Raw genomic sequence first — 24,731 nt, 5'->3', positions numbered from 1 at the left:
CTGAAACAGCAGCATTGTCAACAGCAAAAGAAAATTTACTTTTTCATATTAAGCAAGCATGATAGGAAAAAATTGAAACTCACTGCTCTGTCCCGTAAGAAGAATGTATTTTTAAATACTACCAGAACTGACATTCCGTCACCTTGGACAAGTGAATCCTAAGATTAAAGATGAACAGGCAGTTCAATTCAAATAAGGCACTTAGAGCCCTTCCACCTTCCCTTTTCAAGTACTTCTGATGAGTACTTCGAAGGATGAATGGAGCCTGTATAGTAAGCCTCTAGAAGGGTTTGTATTAAATTGTAATCCAGAAGAGAAATTGTGGTTTTGATTCTGTATACTGCCTATGGCTTCTAAATTCTATTTAAAAGCAATAAAGATGTACGGAACTGGATGTAATTTCTGAAAAGCTGTGTTTGGTAAGGGAGGAAAATGATCTCCAGTAAGGCTTCTTCCCTCTAGAATTTTTCATTCCCTGAGACATTTGTTAATTTCAGAAGCTGAAAATGCTTTTTTTCGTGGGTTAACTGAGGTTATAGCCTCATATACCTTTTAAAACTACCCAGAGCTGTGAAGCAAGGTTGTTAGCCTTTTGCTATTGTCGCCAAACAAGGAAAAGTGATTTCTATAGCCAACTTAGCATTAGAAGGGGAGCGTAGCATTTTGGGTTGACTGTATACAACAAAAACATTTACAGAGCAATATCCTTAACCTGCTTCCAGATATGCTTTGGTCATTCTTGCTAAAGCAAATTAATCCTGCCTCAGGTGCCTTTCTACCAGTTCGTGGTACAAACAGCAGAGTAGTCCGTGTGTCCTGAAGTGCTGCAGTTCGTGACCTAAAATTTTATCTTCGTAGGTGGCTAAGGGGTAGACTTATCCTATATCTACTGTCATCTATACTGAGCTGTATGTAATCAGCTGAGCACAGTGACCTCTGACTTTCTTCTTCACTTCTAATGGTTTCAAAGCCCTTTAATAGTAAAAGTAAGAATCTTCTGACAGATTTAATACAGGTCTTTATCTTATGGTTTTTTATGTAGTTCATGCATGAGGGAAAGAGGAGAATATATGTTTCCTCATATATCCTCTACGCTGGTTTTCCTGTCAGTTCTCATCAAAAGTAAAAGCATTCCAAGACTTTTCTTCATCTGGTAAAGCAATGCTGGGCTTTGCCCCTCTGATCTGGGAAATGCATATAGATGATCTTCCTGCACAAAAGTTGTGGCCCTGCTTGAAGACTTCAGGACTGTTGACAATGCATGCAGTGATTTTGCAGCCTCAGGCTGATGTTTGAATGTCTTAGTCTGTTGAGTCATTCCTTGTTGTAAAGACACTTTTCCATACCTTCGGCTACTTAACGAACCAGAACCCTGTTCTGCTGTTCTTTACACCTTTTTAATTGTTCTCTTGCTGTCTGGTAATGGTAGGAGAAAACAAAACTGTACCCAATGCCCAAGATGCCAGTACTCAGTGGATTTACCTAGTGACAACGCTGACACATTTTATTCTCTTTTCTTCCCGTGGTTTTGGTTGCCATTTAACTTCTGTCTAATGGTTCCACAGAACTAACTGGTAGTAGCCCCAAGAGCTTTTCCCTGGGTGGAAAGAGTTGGCTCAGAGCCCATCGTGTGTGTAAAGCTGGGATTATTTTTTCACTTTAGCTCATTGATTCAAATTTATCTGCAGTGAATTTTATTTGCCATTTTATTATCCCATCAGAGTCATGAGTTCCTTCTTATCTTTTCCTTCTCCAAACAGAAAGTAAAACTTGTTCTAATTCTGTACTAGCTATTTGGGTAGATTAATTCATATTCAGGAAGTGAATGTTATGATCTTTCATTTTCTCTGTCATACTTAATGTAGTTATAACAGTAACGATTCTTTATGCACAGATTTTAACACTTGAACTACATGACACTGAATTCTGGTTTCATATTACTGTGTTATTCTGTAGATTTAACACCTAGATCAAGTGATAATTTTGGCATAATAGCTCTTGTTCTCATCTTTAATAAATATGCCACTAGTCTTCTATTCCATGCACAAGGCATACTAATGGGATGCAAGCCATTTCAAAATGGTTGTGCAGCCTAGGCCAGAGTTGTGAATCTCTATTCAACAGTCTTCCTTGTTACGTATGTTATATCATTCCTGCCTTCCTTCCAAAACATAAGCTTCTGTATGTTGGAATAAGTAGAAATATGCACATAATATTTGAAGTAATGAGACAATGATTTTTCAATGAGACAAGGTTTTTGAAATGAACTCTGCATCTTCACATTTCCTGTTCTCATTTTCTTTTATGTCCTGCTTCCCAAGTGTTTCTAGAGGCGGAAAAAAAATAACACAAAAGATACTGGTGACCTGTGTAGGTCTGTCCAACCTGGACTAATTCACTTGTGTCTTGGAGTACAGATATTCACATGCATATCAAGATAGATCATGTATATTTTAACATAAAGAAAATTTACTTGTTTATAGCTATTACAGCCTTAAAGGTGTAGAGACTGAAGGCCTGAAGAAAGATATGAGCACCTGATTTTGTCTTTTCCAACTATGCTTGTCTAAGTATAGATAACACCTTTCTTAGTAAGCATACATCATTGGTTTTTTTTTATCCAGGACACTGCAAATTCTTGTTGATTAAGCCTGTTTGCTTCTACTCTGTGTGTATTTTTTTTTCTAATAGAAAATGATGTTAATCAATTTGTGCTGTTTATTCAGCAAGTTTTGAACAGCAGTACAGGAACTACGAGGTATTTAATTCAATCTGCTGTGACTTGGAGAAATTTATAGAAATAACTAAGCATTGGGAAGCTGTCTTATTACAGAAAATAACATTTTTCTATTTAGAAGGTTTTCTGAGAAGTTCTGAAGATCAGATACTTCTTGGAAACAAAATTTATTAAAATAAATTCCCCAGAGGTTCTAATATATGCTTCTTTAAGTTTTTTGCAAAACATTGTGTACATGAAAGTATATGCAAATGCACTGACCATTTAAAAATTATTTTTCCTGCTAATCCTGATGGCTTTGTGTGGTGCAGTCACAGTGAATGACTAACTGATCAGGGCTTTCCAAGGAGATTTGCAGATTACTTGTGATCTCAAACTCAAATTTCCTGTTTGGTAAGACAGAAATAGTTCTCTAATAGACTGCAGTTTTAGTACGTAAGGTGTGCATCACATCTACCTGCTGTAAAATATAGTAATTTAAATGTATGTTTTAAGTGATAAATTATTAACTACACTAGCTACTTTTCTTCCATTCAAAAAAGCATTTTCCTTACTTTTGCAGAGCTGCAGGTTGTATGCAACAAAACACTTACGAGTGTTACTGAGAGCTAATGTAGAGTTCTTCAGCAACTGGGGGATTGAGTTACTGGTGACCCAATTACACGATAAAAATAAAACTATTTCTTCAGAGGCACTTGATATTTTAGATGAGGCATGTGAAGACAAGGTGAGCATCCTTTCCCTTTTCAACCTCTTTTTGGTCTGCTACTCTGAAAGCAGTTCACCCCTCCCTTCCCCAGTAGCAAAGTGAAAGTATACAAGAAGCTATGGTTGTCATTGATGGACTTCATAATAGTTTATAGACCTCCTTGCTGAAAATGCTGCTGTATCAATGTCAAGAGAATGTAGACTTCTAGATTGTACCTACTTTTGAATATGAGTTCAGTTTAATTCGGTTGTTTTGATCATTATACTTTTTGTGAAGTAATATATATTTAATGACAGAAGGTACTTAAAGTGCATTATATTAGGATGAGGTTAGTGCTGTCTGATACTTACTTTTGTGAAAAACTTGCTGCTTCATTGCTGGCAGATTGTTGTAATTGTTGTCATTACGCGTTTTTAATTATTTTAGGCCAATCTTCATGCCCTTATCCAAATGAAACCAGCTCTTTCTCATCTTGGGGACAAGGGTTTGCTTCTGCTCCTAAGGTAAATGTTGAATATACTGTTTGACTTTACACTGTGGAAACAAATAAGTGTTTGTTTTTATTTAAATTATGTTATTTCTTTTAAGTGGAATACTAACTGTCTGATGTTACTTTACAGATTTCTGTCCATCCCAAAGGGGTTTTCATATCTAAATGAAAGAGGTTATGTAACAAAACAAATGGAGAAGTGGCAAAAGGTAATGCTAAGATAAAAAGTGTGCTTGATATTAGGAAGAGGAAGGGTGTGAATATGTGGGTTTAGAAGGTCAAACCTCCTTTAAAATATTGCGTATTCATATTCGTGTATTGCTAATGCCAATACATTTATTCCCTCAGTGACTTAGGATTTTGTTTAAAAAGGTTGACAGAGACTTAACAGTTCCATAGCTCTTCTGTGTGTGCTTTTGATTTACCCAAGCCTTTTATATAATACTGATATTTAAGCAAATATTTCATGAGTGTAGTGGCTTTCTAAATAGGTTGTTGTGTAAGGTTTTACCTAGAGAAGTGTGTAAATGAATACTGCTTTTCAAGGTACCTGTTAAACTCTGGCTGTTGCTGATTAAAGTTAAATCTAGAGGTCATGAAGATAGAATTAGCATCTGCTGTTAGGAAGTAAATAGCAACACAAGACCGTTAAGAAAAATGCATCATAGTCATGACTAGAATAAAGTTCTTCATGCATTATTTTGTTTTCTTAAGTGACTGTAAGTGCTTGTTCTCATTGCTCTTGGCAATTTTTTTACTAACTTAAAAGCTGTCACTTCTCTAGGAATACTGAAATGCGTGCTGTTCTGTTGAGATTATTTGGGTTAAGTGAGATGTGAAGTGTTTCCTTCTTTCCTTCCTTTTTTTAACTAATTCACTGCAACAATTATGGGATCAATTGCTGACCCCACAAACTAGTTGTATGCTTAAAGTGCAGTAATTTCGGTGAGCCCCACCTTCGGATCATAAAGAAATTCAGCCTTCCTTAAGGAGCACTTCAGTTATTCCTTCATATAAAATATCATGCTATAAAAACATAAACCACTAAAACTATTGTGTCAGCTTCTATCTGCCTTCTTTTAGGAATATAACTTAAAGTATGTTGAATGGATTGAGGAACAACTTAATGAAGCACTTACAACATACCGCAAACCTGTTGATGGTGATAACTATGTTCGGCGAAGCAACCAAAGGTAAATTTGGGAAAATGAGTCTTTAGGCATAAGCTGGCAGGACTGATAAAGAGAGCTTTAAACTAGTATCCATGAGGGAAGGGGATACTTCCAAAAGGATTGCAGGAGGTAAGCCAGGGATTGGCATAGCATCACCTGAGGGTGGCCGTGCTCGTGGGAACATTGACACTGCTCCTGGGTGCACAGAGTGCTTGTACCCCAGCACACACAGTATGAGAAACAAACAGGATGAACTGAAAGCGTTGATTGGGTCCCAGAGCTACAATATCATTGATATTAGAGAGACTTGGTGGGATGATTCCCATGTTTGGAGGGCTGGGATGGAGGGCTACAGGCTGCTCAGGAGGGATAGGCAGGGCAGGCGAGGTGGAGGTGTCACTCTAAATATAAGGGAGGTGTTTGATTGTACAGCCCTTGCAGTTAGTGATGATGTGGCTGAGAGCCTCTGGGTGAGGATTAGGGGGATGGGAAATAAAGGAGATGTTGTAGTGGGTGTCTACTATTGATCACCCAACAAGGATGTTAGCACTGGTGAGTCATCCTGCAGGCAGGCAGGAGAAATTTCTGGATGGGGAGCCTTTGTCCTTATGGGAGATTTCAACTTCCTAGACATCAGCTAGGAATACCATACTGGTAGGTATTTGAAATTCTTGGAGTCTGTAGGAGAAACTTCTTGTCACAAGCACTCAGTTAGACAACTAGGAGAGATGCCCTCCTAGACTTGCTCTTTATGAATAGAGGAGGACTTGTGGGAGATGTGATTGTAGGTGGTTGTCTTGGCCATAGTGATTATGAAATAGTTGAGTTTAAAATTTTCAGTGTAATGGGGAAAAAATAACAGCAGAGTTGCCACCTTGGACTTCAGGAGAGCAAACTCAGGAAGCTGTTTAGGAGAGCACCCTGGGAATCTGTTTGTGAGGGCTTAGGAGTCCACGAGTGCTAGTCAGTCTCTAAGAACCTTATTTTAGAAGCAAAGGAGCAGACAATCGCATTGTGTCATAAGTCCAGCAAGCAGGACAGAAGGCCAGCTTTGCTGAACAGGGAACTCCTTATGGAGCTCAAGAGGAAAAAGAAATTGTATGATCCCTGGAAGCGAGGTCAGGCTTCACAGGAAGATAGGGATGAAGAAAAAGTGGAGACTACTTTTGCTTCAGTCTTTAACAGTTCAGACAGACCTTGGTCTGCCTGGTCCCCTGAATCAGATGGACTAAAAGAGTGGGAATAGTGACTTTCTGTTTATGGACGCTGAAACTCTAAGAGACCAGCTATATCGGCTGAATGTTACCGGGGAGCCTGATGGCTCCATTCTGGAGTACTGAAGGAGCCAGTGAATGCTAGGCAGGACCCCTCTGGGTCATTTACTAAAGGTCTTGGGAGCCTGGGGAGGTCCCTGCTGACTGAAAGCTAGGCAACATTATTCCAGTTTACAGGAAGGGTGTAAGGGAAGACCCAGGAAACTACAGACCTGTTAGTCTAACCTCAGTTCCTTGAAAAATTATGGAGCAGATTATACTGGGTACTGTTGAAAGGCATTTAATGAACAATGCAATCATCAGGCACAGTCAATGTGGGTTCACGAAGGGGGAAGTCCTGTTTAACTGATGTGATATCCTTTTACAAACCTTGTGGATGAAGGAAAGGTGGCAGATGTAGTTTTCTGGATTTTGGTAATGCTTTTGATACTGTCCCTCACAGTATCTTTCTGGACAAGTTGTCCAACCATGGGACGAGTAGGTTCATGCTGTGCTGGGTGAAGAACTGACTGAAGGGCAAGGCTGAAAGGGTTGTAGTGAGTGGGGCTATATCTGGTCGGTAACTATTCACCAGCAGTGTTCCTCAGGGTTCAATTCTAGGGCCAGTTCTGTTCAGTAAGTTTATCAACCATCTGGATGCAGGAGTTGAATGCCCATTAGCAAGCTTGCTGATGATACCAAATGGCGAGGTGCTGTTGACTTCCTTGAGGGACAGGAGGCCTTGCAGAGGGATCTAGATAGATAGGAGCGTTGGGCTATGATAAATGGGATGAAATTTAACAAGTCAAAATGCCAAATTTTACACCTAGAAGAGAGTAATGCTAGGCTCAAGTATAGATTGGGAGAGGAGTGGCTGGAGATCGGCTCTGCAGAAAGGGATCTGGGCGTGCTGGTTGGCAGCAGGCTCAATAGGAGCCAGCAGTGTGACCTGGCAGCCAAGAGGGAAAACCGCATCCTGTGGTGCATCAAATGCAGCACAACCAGCCAGTCACAAGAGGTGATCATCCTGCTGTGTTCAGTGTTGATGCAGCCTTACCTTGAGTGCTTGTTGTGGTTTCCCAAGTCACCACATAGCTTCTCGCTCACCCTCCCCTTCCCTGGCAGGATGGCAGAGAGAATTGGGAAGAAAGGAAAACTCATGGGTTGAGATGAAGACAGTTTACTAGAACAGCAATATGAAATTACAATAATAACAGAATATAAGGATACTAAAATATACAAAATGAACAATGCATGTTTTCTCACCACCTGGTGTACCCATGACCCATACAGCCTGTCCCGAGCAGTGATCATGGAAATGAAGCTGAGCAGCAAGCAAAGGAGTGAGAGGGGAGAATGAGAGATGCCAGATGCAGCCCCTCAAGCAACCCCCACTTATATACTGAGCATGATGTTTATGGCATGCAATACTCTCTCTGGCCAGTTTGGGTCAATTATTCTGTCTTTCTCCCAGCTTCCTGCACCTGCACATTAGCGAGACCTGGGAAGCTGGATCAGTGTGTTTATCAAACATTCTTCACATCCAATATCCAAAACACACTGGCTACTGAGAGGAAAATTAACTCCATCCCTGCCAAAACCAGGACAGTGCTGTGTGCAGTTCTGGGCCTCACAATTTAAGAAGGATGTGAAGGTCCTTGAATGCTTCCAGGGGAGGGCAACAAAGCTCATTAAAGGGCTGGAAGGAATGTCCCGTGAGAAGTGGCTGAAGGATTTGGGCTTGTTTAGTTTGGAGAAAAGGGGACTGAGGGGCAACCTCATTGGTCTCCACAGCTTCCTGGGGAGGGGAGGTGGAGAGGGAGGTGCTGAGCTCTTCTCCCTGGGATCCAGTGGCAGAACATGTGGGAGTGATTCAAAGCTACACCAGTGAGGTTTAGGCTAGGCATCAGGAAGCATTTCTTTGTTGAAAGGGTGGTCAAACACCAGAACAGGCTTCCTAGAGAGGTGGTCGATGCCACAGGCCTGTCAATGTGACAGAGGCATTTGAATAGTGCCTTTAATAACATGCTTTATCTTTTGATGAGCTCTGAACTGGTCAGACAGTTGGACTAGATGATCATTGTAGGTCCCTTCCAACTGAAATATTCAGTTCTGTTGTATTCTAAATTCTCCAAAAGAATCCTATTAATCTGAAAAAACTCAAGAGTAAGTCTCTGGGTTATCTAATTAACTACAGTGTAATTATTTTAAACAAAAATGTCAGAATTGCTGGAAAAGCATGTGATTTCTTTCTGACAGATTACAGCGACCACACGTGTACCTGCCAGTTCACCTTTATGGCCAACTGGTGCACCATAAAACGGGCTGCCATTTATTGGAGTCTCAGGTGAGGATGATAACTGTTTGTAACTTGAAAGATTTTAAACAGTACTGTAATCCTTTTAAAATATGTTTTAAAAGAGATGACATTTAAACAGTTATTGCAAAATAAGTTCATTATGAAAGTCTTAAGTTATATGGAGCCAAAAAGTTGTGATGACAGTCTTTGCCACCTATTCTCATATAAAATTCTTTCCTAACACTGAAATATAGGAGAAATACCTTGCAACATTTTTCTTCAAATAACTAGCAAAATCTTAGAATGGAAAGCAACTCAACAGTAGAAACAAGTTTTCAGTCTGTATGCGAGGGAATTGTATATTGACAAGTAAAACTGTGCTTGTCCTTTTATGTATACAAAAATATGGAGATGAGGGAATAAAATCTTCTTCCTAGTATCCTGAAAAGCTAAGAAAACAAACCCTAAGCCAATTCATAGTTGCTTAAATGAATTCAATTTTAATGTAGGTTTGGAAGATGATGTAATGAATTCAATATGATAATTGAAAAGTCCAAGAGAAAGCTTATATATTTCAGTGTGTTAGCCTGTTATCCTTGTAAAATGTGAATTAATTTCATGCAATCAGTAGTTACATTAACATTTTCTGCTTGTATTAGCATTGCTGTTAGTTTATGCTTATTATTCCAGAACTATTGTTCATTATAGGGTGCATACTTTACACTAGCGATTAACCTTTTATTAAAAATGCAAGTGAACCTGTTTGAGGTTTCCTTTTCATTTTCAACTGAGGTTGTTGTTTTTTTTGTTCTCTTTTTCTCCTTCAGAGTATTGTTACAGATCTAAGTTACACTGTTCGTTCTCCAATGCTGGATAAGTGGGAAGGAATTAAGCAGCTGAAAGCAGCCCTTTGGGCCTTGGTTAGTAGTAGATTTACAAACTTTTTGCAAACTTTGAGTTCTGTTATGAATCTTCATTCTTAAGTAACTAAGCAAAATCCCACAAAATCATTAATTAGGGGTTTTGTCATAAAAGATGTGTGATTTTTCCAAGTTGGTGTTCTGTACCCTACCTGGACTCTCAGATTAAAATGGTTCACTGCACTTTTTTTGTTCTGAGTTTTTTAATAGTCACTGTCTTTTTTTCTTTTTTAACAAATAAAAAGAACAGATTGCCATATGCAGCAACAATATTAGAGTGGAACCAGCAGTTACAAGTTGCTGTGGTCTAATTTTAATGTATTTACTGTGGTGGTCAAAAATTCAGTGTTTCTGGAAGAAAGTTGTCTGCCACTGTTGATGTGTGTGGATATATATGCTCATGACGCCCCTGGTACTTGGGATAGACGAAAACCTAGTGTCTGTGCCTGTCCAGTCTACACTTCTAAATTTGCTTTGCCACCTCAATGGTTCGTCTGCTTCTTTCTTGTCTTCCTCAAGTTTATTTTGGAGCATTTGTCCAACATGACTATTACTGGATGATACTGTAGGTATGTAATAAAATGGCTGTATAAGAGGAATGTAAAATGGGTAAGCCAAGATCATACTACTTACTGTAGTAGAATTTAAAATGAGGAACACATAGTAGTTAACTGTGAGCAGTTTTAGGTGTTATGCATAGCGTGCCAAGTCCTTTTCAGGATTTGCGCGACTAGAAAGTGCCAAAAAGGGTGCTCAAATTTCTAATTGCTTTGAGAAGATGTGGCTTGAAAGTACTACCAACAAACAAAAACGTTGAAAGCTTTACACTCATACATGGCAGATCACATCAAAATCAAAACTTACTTGACAAACTTTTATTCCAGGGCAATATTGGATCATCAAATTGGGGTCTTAACTTGCTTCAAGAGGAGAATGTAATTCCTGATATAATGGCACTTGCCCAACATTGTGAGGTTCTCTCTGTTAGAGGGTATGTGTATCTGATTTATACATAAAATTTACAGATGGTAGTTCCCATAGTTTTTCAAATAGCCTTACCTAATTTACGTTAATGTAGTTTTGCTACGATCAAGATCATTGGTGACTGAGTGTCAATCTCGGTCCTATACAATTGCAGAATTGTATAGGAAGTCTGAAAGAAGTAAGTAAATTAAGTAAGTAAATAAAACCTCAGTAAGTAAATTAAACCTGTGAAAAAAGATACATACTACTTTTCTGCTTTTAAAAAAAAAACAAACAAACAAAATATTTGCCACTTATATCTCAGTCTGAATCAATTTATTATTCCATATTTTTATTCAATATCTCTTTTGAATCTTTAAAAGCAGAAACAGATTATCTTTTTCCTAATATTGCTACTATATTAATGTTTGTCTTTTTTAAAGTATACTTTTCTACTTTATGTAATCAGGTTTTTGTAATAATTAGTTTTTATTTTTGAATAGTGTGCTATTCTCAGATATTTTAGTGCATTTCTTAAGCTTTCATTGATTTACAAAAAAAAAAGAACAAAAAGCTAATTGACAGTTCTGTGAAGTTCTGCTGAGTTGTTTTGAAACTGTTTCCTTTCAAAAGAGAAGTTTAGTTAAATTAGATGCTATTATTGTTGCTCTTTTTTCTGTGTATACATTAAATACAGAACCTGTGTCTACGTGCTTGGTCTAATAGCCAAAACTAAACAAGGATGTGATATTTTGAAGCATCACAACTGGGATGCAGTGAGACACAGTCGTAGACAGCCTTGGCCGGTGGTCCCTGATGACATGGAGCAGCTCTGCAATGAACTTTCTTCTATACCCAGCACTCTCAGCTTGAACTCTGAGTCCACCAGTTCTAGGCATAACAGTGAAAGCGAATCTGCTCCTTCAAGTAAGTAACAGCAACAACAAGAAAACAAACAAACAAGAAACCTGTCCCCAAACCCACCACAAACCAGCATTTTGGTGTTCTTGACAACCTTTTGGCAGGGTGAAGTTTAGGTAAATGGTGTAAAGGTGCTATTGTAAGAAAGAAGAGTGTAAGCAAGGGCCCGGTTATATGCGTTCAGAGAGATGTAAACAAATGAGAGGGAAGAGAACAGTGTCTTAGGTTTCATTTGGTGTAGAAGTAAGAAATTCTAATATCAGAGTAAGTTACTAGTTTTTATGTCAAGTCATGGCAGCTTGCTGTAATACCCTGCAAAAACCTCCCTTAGGTATAGAGATCTGTTTACGCAGTTGTCCTCAAATAAATGTTCTAGAATATAAATACATATAGTCTGTGTGTATACACACACAGAGTATTGCTGTATTTAAATTCCAGTATATTTTTAATAAATTTTAAATTTGCTATAGATATTCAGAATTTAAATCCAGAAATATACCATATTTACATATCATTAAAGGAATGTGTCAGTTGTAATCGTAGTAGCTGGATATTTGCACTGAAATAAGATAATGTGGCTTTTCTTTTGAAGCAATGACACCATCAGCTCAGATACTCCTCAAGAAACTTAATTTATACTACTAAGTTGTGCAGCAAAAATGCTGAGTTAAAGTTGAAATAAGTCGCATCGTCTCTTGCTTTGGCTTCCATAGAATTGTTTGCTTTTTCACAACATAGTTTTTACACTTCGAAGAAATGTCTGTTTTCAGTGACAAAGTCTCATATAATTTCAGGTATGTTCATCATGGAGGATGACCGTTTTGGTAGTACTTCCACTAGTACTTTCTTCCTAGATATTACTGAAGATGCAGAACAAATATTTTATGACAGACCTGGACCTTCAAAGGACAAAGACCGTAGTCCCTTTCCTTTTTTTTCTTCTAGTAGGCTTGTGAAAAATCGCATTCTAAACTCTCTTACTCTACCTAATAAAAAACACAGAAGTAGCAGTGATCCAAAAGGAGGAAAGGTGACATCATCTGACAGTAAATCAGGCCTGAGGCGAAATCGTACAGTAACAGAACCTTCTGGTAGCATAGACTTTCCTGCCGGGGAAGAATTCAACCCTGTTTTCAAAGTTCCTAAAATTCAGACTTTACGTTTAGAAACTTCTTTTGTTGGAAGTAAGCACATGGAAGATACTGATAGTACCCCAAGTATTGGAGAAAATGATCTGAAGCTGCCAAAAGGACTTGGAAGTGAAATTCAGCGGGAAAACACAAGCAGAGAAAGACTGATAGGAGATGGTACTACACAAACACATTTCAAGAGTCGTAGCTTAAGTTTTAACACAGACACCACAACAAGTGGCATAAGCTCAATGAGCTCTAGCCCTTCAAGGGAGACTGTAGGTGTGGACACTACAAATGTAGATACTGACTGCGGAAGTTTGAGTACTGTGGTAAGCACAAAAACAGTTAAACCAAGTCACTGTTCAACACCACAGTCTAACCACCTGCCTCTCTCAAAATCCAACTCTGTATCCCTGGTACCACCAGGGTCTTCTCATACACTTCCCCGAAGAGCCCAGTCTCTGAAAGCTCCTTCTCTTGCTACAATAAAAAGTCTTGCTGACTATAATTTCAGCTACACAAGTTCTCGAGATGCCTTTGGCTATGCTACACTAAAACGCTTGCAACAGCAGAGAATGCATCCTTCACTGTCTCACTCGGAAGCCCTAGCATCTCCAGCAAAGGACGTGCTGTTTACTGACACTATTACCATGAAGTCTGGCAGCCTGGATTCTCGGCTGACCCCAAGCCGGTAAGAGGTTACTATGTGCTTGTTTCTCATTTCAAAGCTGTAAGAGCAATTAAATAAGAAAAATATCTTTCTAATATTTTTCCATCTTCACCTAAAAGTGACAGTTGTTGCAAGATAGTTCTTAACATCACTGAAAGTAGTATTGATATGAGAGTAATATAACAGAATGAGAATTCTCAGCTTTGTAAGTGCTGTCAGAGAAGCCTGGCTTTCATAGCTGTGCTCAGCCCCTTTAGTGCTGTTAGTGACGAAGGAAAATGTTTCGTTTTATCACATTTGCTTCCTATTCCTTTTAAAAATATTTAAATACAGTTACACTGTTAATAATGCCAAAGTTGCCATCACACAAATCTGCCCATGTAGCCAGAGCTCTACTTCAGAAGAAAATTTTCTCAGTGTCTCCAGGTGAGGTTTTAGGACAGGGCCTCCTGCTGATGTGCTATATTTGTGTTCGCTGTGGCATTGAGGCCAGTGATGAGATACTGGCTCCACTGGTAGGAATGTCAGTGTGGCTGCTTAGCTACAACAGAGCAAAGATTTTACTCATAGCATTTATTTTTACACAACAGTGTCACCTCTTTATTTCTGAGTAATATTAGATGTTCTGAGGACTAATTGGATAGTTACATAAGATATCTAGCTCATGACATTGACAGTGTTCCCAGCAGCTATAGTCAGTGCTTCACAACTTTCCCTTAAAAGCTCTTCTACCAAATTTTTCCTTTCAAATAATCTTCTAGCTACTGCATTGTATTTTCACATTACTGTTGAAAGGGAGAGGACACTTTCTATCTCTGTTCTTACCTAAATGTCCCTTCTCAGATAAGGGAAAGGGTAGAAGCTGCTAGTATGTTAGTCATCGGCTCACTGCACAAAACGGCAAATGCCCAATCCCTGAACTACAGTTTGCATAGCTAGTTGACTGTATATAGTGCCTCTCCTGATTAACGGCAACATTCATTTATTGATACTTTCACATGATTCTGCAAAGATACCACAGAAGATAAGTTTTGTTCCCTTTCTTCAGTTAAGTTAGAACTAGACTGAGTGTGCTGGTTAAGTTAAGGATGATTCAGTAGTTAATCTGCTCTATCCTGGAAATCAGAAGTGCTGTTCCTTGCTCTGTCACTGGCTTCCTGTGCTAACGCACGAACAAATCAGTGTCATTTTGGTGGCAGTACAGGTTCCGTTGTGGCTGTAGCAATGTTGTACCATTCCTTGCAGTCATGCCCTTGATACGCAAAGACGCCTTGCTGCAAAGGACTTTGATCCTGAGACTCTGCATGCAGGGTAAAACTAACAGTATTCCTGGTGCTAAGCTGTTCGTGATCTCTTATGTGACTGGTTAGGCTCAAGGATTTGAGCTGACCTGTTTAACATTGAACTGAAAACGCTGGAGTGCTCATATCTCTGAGAAGGTTAAAGACTCACAGACATACATATCACAAGAGATTGTCAGATTGTGTTGGTTACTAATATAACTGCTATATGTGTTTTTCTACTAGTTATAGCTGAGTGGCTGCACTGAATAACTGTGATCCTCTTAATTTCAGAGTGTGTTACTATTTCCAACTGAATATTGTCCTTAACTGCTGTTTAAGTAATAATTAGAAAGAAATACTCTGTCCTTTTTGTATACCAAGGCTATCTTTGTCAGTCTTCTGAAAAATTTTTGATTCATGCTTCATTGATAAATCCATGTGTTCATAAGAAACTAGCAGCTGTAAATTGATTTTTGTGATGTTTCTAATTCTCTTTGTTCAAAAGATTGAAGGGCTTATTTTTTTTGCATAAATTATTCTGTGAGGCTAAATTTTCCACCTCTGTCTTTAAAGACCAACCAAAAATGTTAGTGTGCGTGTCTCAAATCTTGAGTGTGCTTCTCACCCTATTATCTGCAGACATGCTTTCATAAAACCTTATTGGTGTTCATCACTTCTAATAATAACTCTTAGCTTTTCCAGGAGAAGCAGGGACAAATGTTTATCTTTAATTTAATGTTGAGAGTAATTGTAGAATACTTTATTATGAAATAACTGATGTAACTGGTAACTTTTTGGGTTTTAGAATCATAGAATCATTTAGGTTGGAGAAGACCTTTGAGATCATTGAGTCCAACTGTAAACCTAACATTGCCAAGTTCACCGTTAAACCATGTCCCTCTGTGCCACATCTACACCTTTTAAATATATACAGAGATGGTGACTCAAAAACATCCCTGTGCAGCCTGTTCCAATGCTTTACAACCCTTTCAGTGAAGAAGTTGTTCCTGATACCCAATCAAAACCTCCCTTGCTGCCACTTGAGACCATTTCTTTTCATCCTTTTGAAGTATGACTTGACTTAAGTCCACTGCTACTGTCACTAGCATTGCTCAGAATTAGTTAGTAGCAAGAAAACTATTGATATCCTATAATTTCTGTTGTGCACATTCCTGTGGCATAATAATGTCTTGAACCTTACATGGTCAAACCTTGATAATTTAATTTTAACAGATCTATACTGAGATAACTTCTTAAGGATAAGAAGACATTTCAATTTTCCATCTAAAACAAAACATGGTAGAAAACTATTTCTAAGGCAGAAAGTTAAGAAATCAAATGTTTACTGTACTTTACCTCACAATGTATAATAATTTGCAGTAATAGAATAAAAATTTACTGTTCTTCACGTGTGTATCTTTTTGCTAGGAAGCTTTAATCCGCTGCATACAGACCAACTGCATAGGTTGATTAGCAGAAAACTTTTATAAGTTTTTATTTTCAATGAGAAGTAAAATGACAGACAAATGTGAAAATGTCTGTCATCAAGACTCTGGTCAGCACTGAGGAATTGTTCTCCAGCCTTTTCTCTCCTGTCTCATTTTCCCAACCTGTTTCTTTCTTTGTTCCTTGGGCTGCTTGTCACAGTCGGCTCTTCTCACTGCGCAGGCTCAGGTTTGTTCTTTGTGCATTCACGTTGCGCAGATTCTTCCTCCATGCTTTGGTCACCTAATGGTTCCTTTAGAGTCCAGGAAAAAATTATTCCTTGCTCACATCGCTGGTACCTTAGCAGGCTTAAGCTTTGTGTTTGCAAGGATGTCTCTGCTCAGCTCGGATTTTATGATATCCAGAGAAGTTACATTCGGTGTATAGATACATTTCAAAATGAGGATAGTCTTTGTGTCAGCAGTCCTTCTTACTTGTGACATGCCAGAATGAGAGATTTACTAAGATTGTCATTTATTATTTCAATGTTACAGGTTCATGAAAGCTTTAAGTTATGCTTCGTTAGATAAAGAAGATTTATTAAGTCCTATTAACCAAAACACACTTCAGCGTTCCTCTTCTGTTCGCTCCATGGTTTCTAATGCTACATATGGTAGCTCTGATGATTACATTGGCCTTGCTCTCCCAGTGGATATCAATGAAATATTTCAGGTATGTATGTGATAACTTAATGGGTTCGTTTGCATTTTGTTACTGAAAGGCAGTCAACTGTTGTATTTTCGTCAGAATAGATTAGATCTAGAGAAATGAGGAAAAAGTTGATGTGATACTTCCGAGGAAGGCACTTTGGAGAACAAGAGTTTCTTTTCTAGCAGTTTACGGAGAAGTGCTAGTCTGGCCTGTATTATTAGGCAGATAATGACACAGTCAAGGTTAGAAGAGTATTAAACAATGGTAGCTTAAATACTCTGTTGTACTATTTTTACTTGAGAGCTAGCTTTTATACTAAAATTAGCACAGTCTGTAGGTATTTATTAATACCTCTTTAGCCAACTAATTGATACGTTCATTGGTCAATCATAACTGATGTGCATAATTGCACAGTTAACTTCCTGCTGCCATGATCTTAATTAAATCTTACTTTATTTGTGTATGTGTCATCATAGTGTTAAATTACACTGTCTTTACATAACATCACAGATATATGTATATTTAGGTTAAAACAGATTATTTTAAGTGTCTTTTCAATTGCCTTCCTCTTTCTACTTCATTAAAACACATTCCCATCTAACAAACTGATGCACCGCAGAGTTTAATATTTTGTTACTTAATTATCAAAAAACCAGACGTGATCTGTGGTAAATCAGTGGAATTCCTTCTCTTTAGTTTATTTAGTCTTTGCCTTTCAAACCTAAATTTCTTTCTTGCTAATCTCAAACAGTGACTAAAGCTAAAGCAAAGGCAAGATTTTCCATAATACCTGCTTCTGTTCCCCCTTTCTGAAATGACTACTTTTTCTTTCTCTTTGTGTCGTACTTATGTTGCCTCATTTCATCTCTCACAGCTCTTTTTGAGGAGTTGAGACACATCTCAACTCTACATCTTACAGGCAACATTTTGGATATCCTGAGTGATTTAGCACTGCTCCCCCAAGATCTCCAGTAGCATAGAGTGATCGTGGACAGATCATTCACTGGTTTCCTTACAGCATATCACCACTACATTTTGACATTTACTGACTGTTCATAAGCCTTGCTTAAGAGATATTCATTCACAATTTTAGGTTTTTCTCATTATCTTTGCTTCAGTACTCAAGAGTCCATTCTTAATTCCCTCCTCTAATTAGATCTTTTTCCTGAAGTAAAAAATGGAAGTCATTCTATTTCTTCATAAAATCTGGCTTTCCTTTGTATGTGATTATCAACTGTGCTAATTTTAATTCCACTTGAATATTTCAGGTAAAAGAAACTCCATATTTCCAGAAGAAAACCACACCTCCATTTGATGACCGTGGAGCTAGGGTCTTTGCACCTGATGCAGGAGGTACTGGTTTTTTATTCCTCTCCTGTACCTTTCTGTTGTTTATTTGTACATTGGACGGGGTGTTTGTTTATTTGCTGATTTTTTTTTTTTTAATTTTATTTTTTTTCTTGACAGAAAAGGTTATTTTTAGCTGTTAAGTTTTGAGAGCTGTGTTCTTGATTCAGGATAGCAGGGCATTAGTGTCATGTTTTATTTGATTTGAGATAATGTGGTGTTGCTTCAAAGCAGCGTAAGCTTGGTGCCACTCTACTAAGTGAAGGAGGAAAGTCTGCATATCTTTGATTATAATATGAGCTAATACTAATTGAGAAGTGGTAGTGGTAACTGCATTAAAGTAACAAAATTTAAGCTAAGATAAAATATGTATGCCATATACATGCTGAACTGTTGCATTTTGACTTCTGTTTGATTACAAGGAATTTATAGGAACCAGTAAAGGTGTTAGGTGTGTATTTCAGAAAGCAAATTTTGTGTTTCTGTGATAGTTGATCAGTGGGGGTGATAGGACATGGTGTAAGAGAATTGCAAGTGCTCTATAATGCCTGGATGCACTTTCTTTTTACTCTAGTCAGAAATCTGTCGGGCATCAATGTGCATCTTTTCAGTAGGGCAACTTAACAAGAAGCATTGAAACTGGTCCTAAAGTAGTATAGGATAGCTGTAGTCTTGCCTCCTGGTTAACTGGAGCTTTGTTACAAGCACTGGAAATCCAGACAGGCACACTTTAATAATTTTAATTTTTTTCTTTCTTTTATGTTGTTAATGTAATATATAACACATATTTCCCTGAAAGTATCTTTCTGTAGTTGCTAAGTTTTAGTGTTATGTTAACTCTCTTTCAAAATTGTATTTGTTGGTATTTTCCAATAAAGACCATGTCACTAGAGTGTCTGCAGCTTGTTTCTGCATTTTGACTCTAGTTTATTCCTATTACAGGCACTAAGTAATAGTTTTCTTTAAAATTTGTTTCTGTGCTTATTGATGCATGTGTCATTTAAACATCTAGTATATTGTTGTACTAATTTTTTTTGATGCTATGAAAATTTGTAACATTAGTATTGCGTGGTTATTACTGTTACTAATGTTGATAGAATGTCAGGATTTACCACGTATCGTCATACAGTATGCGTGTTTAGAGGTTGAATTCTGTCCTTTGCAATGTTTTGTCACATATGATAAGCTGGGAGTAAAATGTGATGTCTGTTTCCTGAATGCTAACACTCTTGGGAGCTTAACCACTCAGTAAAAAGTTTCTAGGTCTTCACACACACACACTCCCCAGCCTTAACAAGGGAAATCTAATTGAAATATTGTTGGTTGCTTGGTTTTGTTTTTTTTTTTCCTAGTGTCTGATGGCTTATTTTACAGGTCTTCCATCAGGTACAAGTGATGCTGTCAAAAGCCCTTTTCAGATGCTCCGACAGCAGATCAGTCTCACAGAAATAATGAATACCAGCCGTTCAGATGCCTCTCAGTTTTTAGAAAATACAGAGGATACAGGGCTGCAGGAGCACACAGATGAGAACTGCCTTTACTGTGTCTGCATTCAAATCCTGGGTTACCAGCCTAACAACAAAGTGAACTCTTCGTACAGTCGTACAGGTTAGGGTTCCTTGTGGGGAAGTGTGATAAAACTGAATGAAAATACTGAATTTTGTTCATCTTTAAAATTTATTAATCTTTGTTTTCTTACTTACTGTTGAGCTTGAAACTGATTCTCATTAATAAGCTCACTGTGCAACCAGTGGTATTTCTATGGTCATTTCCATCTTTTTGATTTCTAATGATGTTAGTATGACTAGATCCCTCCATCTTTTTAAAAAATATTTCTAAGAGCTTACCAATGTATAAAATTTGAAACCTTATTTAGTACTTAAAATCCGTGTCCTGAAAACTGGCACTTGCTATCAAGCTAATGAAAAGTCTGACTTCAAAGCAAGTCTGTACCATCAAACAAAACAAAGGAAATCTGAGGAGTCTGAAGTTGAGATGTAATTTCTGGATTTAGTAATCTTTCTTTGTATTTTGGGATTCAGATCAGATTCAGAATTGTTTGTTCCTAACCTTCTCTCCAGATCTTGCAGTTACATGCCTTAATAAAAAGATAATCCAATAATGGATGCTTAGTAGGAATACTCACAATTTACAACAGTATTACACATATTCAGGTAGTAACATGTAAAGAGTACTGTTGGCAAAGGGGATGATGTACAAAATGTGAGAGAGAGCCTAGAGAGCTGAGCTGGAGCTTGAGTTCAGTATTGAGAAGGGATGGCAAATAAAATCCCAGTTGCAGTCTTCAAATAGCGTGAGGTGCAGCAGCGCCAAGCTCTTGTCAGAGGGACACAGGCGAAGGACAGGAGGCCACAAAAACAAATATAGAAATTCCAGTTGAACATAAGGCAAAACTCTTTGCAGCGTAACCTGATTTCATTTTGAGCTGAGCCCTTTTCTTAGCAGGGGGCTGAACTAGGTGATCTCCAAAAGTCCCTTCAGGCCTTTATTTTTCTGTGGTTCTGTTAACTGTGCAACAATTAAAAGCTTGGATTTTATATTCATCTCTTTACATCCAAAATGCCAAAGTCTGTGGATGGTGAAACCTCCCAGAAGGATCTTACTTGTGATATTTTTCTGTTGATGAAGTCAGAGCCCTTTCTGCAATACCCGTGATAACTGTGTGAGCAAAAAAAAAACCTATGCATATGCAAGAGCATCTTTATTAAGTTACATGAAATAGAGTATGGATTTATCAATAAGAGCTTATGTGTGATTACAGTTTTTAGGCTTCCATTAGTGTCTAAAATAGTTGATTATTTTCACTCAAGTATTTTAAGATTCAAAACAGGTGATTTCTAGACATTTTAAGTATGGTTTCTCCAAAATCCAATGTCTAATTTCAGGATGGTTTATATGCACAGTACTTAGTGCGTCAGTGTCTTGCATGCTTACCATTGTTGAAAAATAAGAAAAGTGTTTGAACTGAGGAACAACGTAAATAACAGAGATGCAAAATGTTGTTTATGTCAGATTTTTCAGACATTCCATATACTGACTGGTGTGGGCAGGCCATACACAATCACTTAGATGTGCATTCCTCCAAATTTTCTGGAATTTCAGGGTGTAGTGATGCAGTATCCCATGGTTCAGCTAGCAGCACCAAGAGTTCAGAGCTTGTACTAGGTAAGTTTGAAACCCTTATGATTATTAGAGGCTATGAGTCTAAAAGAACTTTCAGGTATTGTGCAAAAATAGCATTTCATTTATACATACTGCAGCAAAGTAATGCTCTTTTTAAAAAAACAAAACAAAACAACTCTACAAAAGAACAAGATTAAAAACAACAGTAAAGAAACCCACTTTAGATTATTTAACTGTTATCCAAGAATGTAGTTGCATTGTCCATGTTTACAGCAGATGGGAGAACATACTTTTAAATTCTCTCTTTGCCATACAGCATTTCTGCGAGTTATTAAATAGCCCTGTATCCGACATTACAAGCAAATCAATTGCCTTCTTTCCCCACACTTGTGTTAGTTTAAAAAAAAAAAAAAAGTAAAATAAAAAAAATTACTGAATTTCTGCAAAGAAAGACATTTTTTTTTTTTAGGCTTGCTTGTGTTTTACATTTTGAATTATCATAATTTCTTACAAAGTATCTGCTAACTTCTCCAGCATCTGATAGAAGCAGAGCAGGTAATCAGTCACCCAGCTTGCAACGTGATTTAGTGGTAGAGACAGTTCTGTAATTTAATCTCACAGGGTCTTCGATTTATGAAATAATAGTTTATGTTTTTTAAGTATTTCTGGTAAAATTCCTAAAAATGTATTTTTTTAAGTTTTCATTTCAGTAGAAATATTTGTTGATAGTTCAGAATATATATATACATAAATATATGTGTGTTTATGGAATGCTAAAACAGACTTATGTGGCGTAAGATTAGCAAAATCAAGGACTATTCTGTTTAAACTCCATACTGTTTGATTTGTTTTTGCAGGAGTAAAATCAATCCCAGATGATACACCAGTATGCAGAATACTTCTGCGGAAGGAAGTCTTACGTTTAGTAATCAATTTGAGTAGTTCAGTAGGAACTAAAGGCCATGAAACTGGACTCCTGACGTAAGTTCAATACATTTCAGGTGTTGTAGCAACATTTAGTGGCCTGTATTCTCTAAGATCTGTGGGATGGTGATATACCTTATTTCTGACTTCTCAAAAAATTGTGAAGCAGATATGATTGAATTAAGTGTAACATAAAATTCTTCACTGAACTTTTTTTTTATATTTTCTGTGTTTAATTTCTTACTCTTTTCCAGTCTTTTTAAAATCAGTAAGTTAACTGTAGCTATATCACACATCTTTAAAAAAGAAACAATAATTCTTTTTCATTATTTGTGCCAAATAATATATATATGATAAGCAGAATAACAAATTGCAAGGAACTTCTTGAGGAACATGAATCTTCTTTGAGCAAGAGTACAACTGCTAGAATTAATTTATAGAAAATATCGTGTTAAAATACAGGAATATAAATCCAGGGAACAAATGTTATAATAAAACCTGTAGGTTTCTGGGGCAGTGGCATTGGAAGCTGACATACAACTGCTAAAAGTAAATGCAGAAGTGCTCATTTTAGTTCTAAAAATGCTTACAGGTAATGTAAGTTAGCTTTTTCATGTTTTTTTGTTACTGCTGTACATCTGAATGCCAATTTTTTTGATACACTGTTCTCTTTCTGCTTCTATTACTTTAAGACTGGGTGACCTCACCGATTCTGTACAACTTTCAAATTATATAGTTTCATCTCATTAATTCAGATTTCTTCCAGTTTGGTATAAAATTATGCTGTCTGGTTTGATTTTCTTGCTTTGTCAGATCCAGAACTTACAGTGCCTATTACTGAAGAGTTCTGCTTTGTAAATGATGACAATTAAAATCTAATTGAAGAGTTTCTTAAAATATCATGATAATCTACTCCAAGACTTATACAATTTTATTTTTTATTTTTTAGAATTAAGGAGAAGTATCCCCAAGCATTTGATGACATATGCCTTTACTCTGAGGTGTCCTACTTGTTAGCACATTGTACATTTCGTCTTCCATCTCGAAGGTTCATTCAGGAGCTCTTTCAAGATGTACAGTTCTTACAAGTAAGTGGAGGGCTCAGATGCATTGAACGCACTAAAGTCTGCCAGCTGGGTGGAGGTTTCATGTTCTGAGTAGAAGATGCTTTCAGATACGTATTAAAGGAAACCATTTTATGATGTCTCTCTAGTAAATTCTCTAATAACGTTAATACCATCTGTCTTTTTCTTTCAGATGCATGAAGAAGCAGAGGCTATTTTAGCAACACCAACAAAACTCCCAGTAATTGATACATCAGCTGAATCCTGATGTCTGTCTCACACACTGCATTGCATATAGACTTTCTGAAATCGTAGGACAACTTCTGACTGACTGGATAAAAAGCTTGGAGCATCATCTTCTAGACCGTTCCAGAAGCTACTGGTACCTGAAGACTGAACCGAGAACTTTTTCTTCCTCAACCAATTACTGCCCCATTCTTTTGAGCCCTTTGGGGAGTTATTATACATTACCATAGTTTTAATAATAGTAGTTACCAGTATATGCAAGAGCCGAGCACTGAACACCTCCATCAGTTTTCATTTCATTTTCTACCATAAATGTAACAAAAATAGGACAACATGCAGAGACATCTTCTTTGATTGACTTCTGATTCTGTTCCAGAGAAGCAGAACAATGCCTTGCTCTTTAACCCCTGGATACCAGGAATCGGAGAGATAAGGGTGCATTCCATTGCCAGCAATGGGGAGCTGTGTCGTAATAGTGACACAAGGGGATTCATGTTAGCCCTTATCTGTTGTTTTTGTACTGTTTATAACACTACTTGGGGGTTTGTAACTTCGGACAGATAGAAAAGCCTCTGTGAATCTGAGGTTTCCTTTAAGTTATTTTAATGTTGCTGTAGTTGTCATTTTATTAGCAGTCTCTCCAGTTTTATTACATTTAGCTGTGTGTGTCTTATCTGAACCAGTTAAGGATTTTCACTACAGTTTGATTTGAAAAATAACAAATCGTTTAAACTTAAAGTGCTGAAATCAGATTGTTTTCCCTGAATGATATGCATGTGTTTGCCATTTCTACACTCACGCTCAAATAGTATGAATATTGGTCTTATTCTTAACTAAAATCCTTTAAAAAGCATGATTTGTATCACACAAATGAATATTGTATAAACTAAACGTGAAGACATTTATTCATTGGTGCTTTTGTGAGAAGTTATAATATGAGTGTTTTCCAAGTTCTATGGAAACAGCCTTTTATAAAAACAAAGGTTTATTTGAATTTTCCATGGATGAGTAATCAAGCACCATATAGTACTAATAATTGTTGTGAAAAGCCTTAAGTACAGAATTTTCGAGCAGCAGTACTTATAACTTTATATTGGTATTTAAGACTTCTTGCAAAAGTTAAATGATACAGTGACTGTTGGTGACTGAAATAGTTGCTTCTATAATGTTACTAGTGAGGTTTCTAAATTGATGCGTACAAGCTTAAAAAAAAAAAGTAAAAATCCCTGTCACTTTTATCATGGATCTAAAGATTCAGAAGCCTTTATACAAAGGTAATATAAATATATGCAAATATGTATATATACAGTAGCATGGCCA

At 37.2% G+C, this 24,731-nt stretch overlaps 1 protein-coding gene across 3 annotated transcripts in view; it reads left to right on the top strand.

Moving 5' to 3' along the window:
* RICTOR (RPTOR independent companion of MTOR complex 2) overlaps window positions 1–24,314 on the top strand; it is an 85,101-nt gene extending 60,787 nt beyond the window's left edge. For all 3 annotated transcript variants that reach the window (XM_086771161.1, XM_086771163.1, XM_086771160.1), the window contains 16 exons: window positions 3,300–3,464; window positions 3,873–3,949; window positions 4,067–4,145; window positions 5,020–5,129; window positions 8,621–8,708; window positions 9,488–9,580; window positions 10,465–10,571; window positions 11,241–11,470; window positions 12,259–13,288; window positions 16,530–16,707; window positions 17,955–18,039; window positions 19,408–19,641; window positions 21,067–21,219; window positions 22,035–22,158; window positions 23,051–23,189; window positions 23,359–24,314. In XM_086771161.1, coding sequence (XP_086627287.1) covers window positions 3,300–3,464; window positions 3,873–3,949; window positions 4,067–4,145; window positions 5,020–5,129; window positions 8,621–8,708; window positions 9,488–9,580; window positions 10,465–10,571; window positions 11,241–11,470; window positions 12,259–13,288; window positions 16,530–16,707; window positions 17,955–18,039; window positions 19,408–19,641; window positions 21,067–21,219; window positions 22,035–22,158; window positions 23,051–23,189; window positions 23,359–23,433 — 2,967 coding nt within the window. In that variant the 3' untranslated portion in view covers window positions 23,434–24,314. The remainder of the gene's footprint in view (window positions 1–3,299; window positions 3,465–3,872; window positions 3,950–4,066; window positions 4,146–5,019; window positions 5,130–8,620; window positions 8,709–9,487; window positions 9,581–10,464; window positions 10,572–11,240; window positions 11,471–12,258; window positions 13,289–16,529; window positions 16,708–17,954; window positions 18,040–19,407; window positions 19,642–21,066; window positions 21,220–22,034; window positions 22,159–23,050; window positions 23,190–23,358) is intronic.
* The last annotated feature ends 417 nt before the right edge of the window (window positions 24,315–24,731 follow it).

Source organism: Chlamydotis macqueenii, chromosome Z (genome assembly GCF_036417535.1).
Source record: "Chlamydotis macqueenii isolate bChlMac1 chromosome Z, bChlMac1.mat, whole genome shotgun sequence".
In the NCBI taxonomy this organism is placed as follows: Eukaryota; Metazoa; Chordata; class Aves; order Otidiformes; family Otididae; genus Chlamydotis; species Chlamydotis macqueenii.
This window is presented reverse-complemented; position numbering and strand designations above follow the sequence as displayed.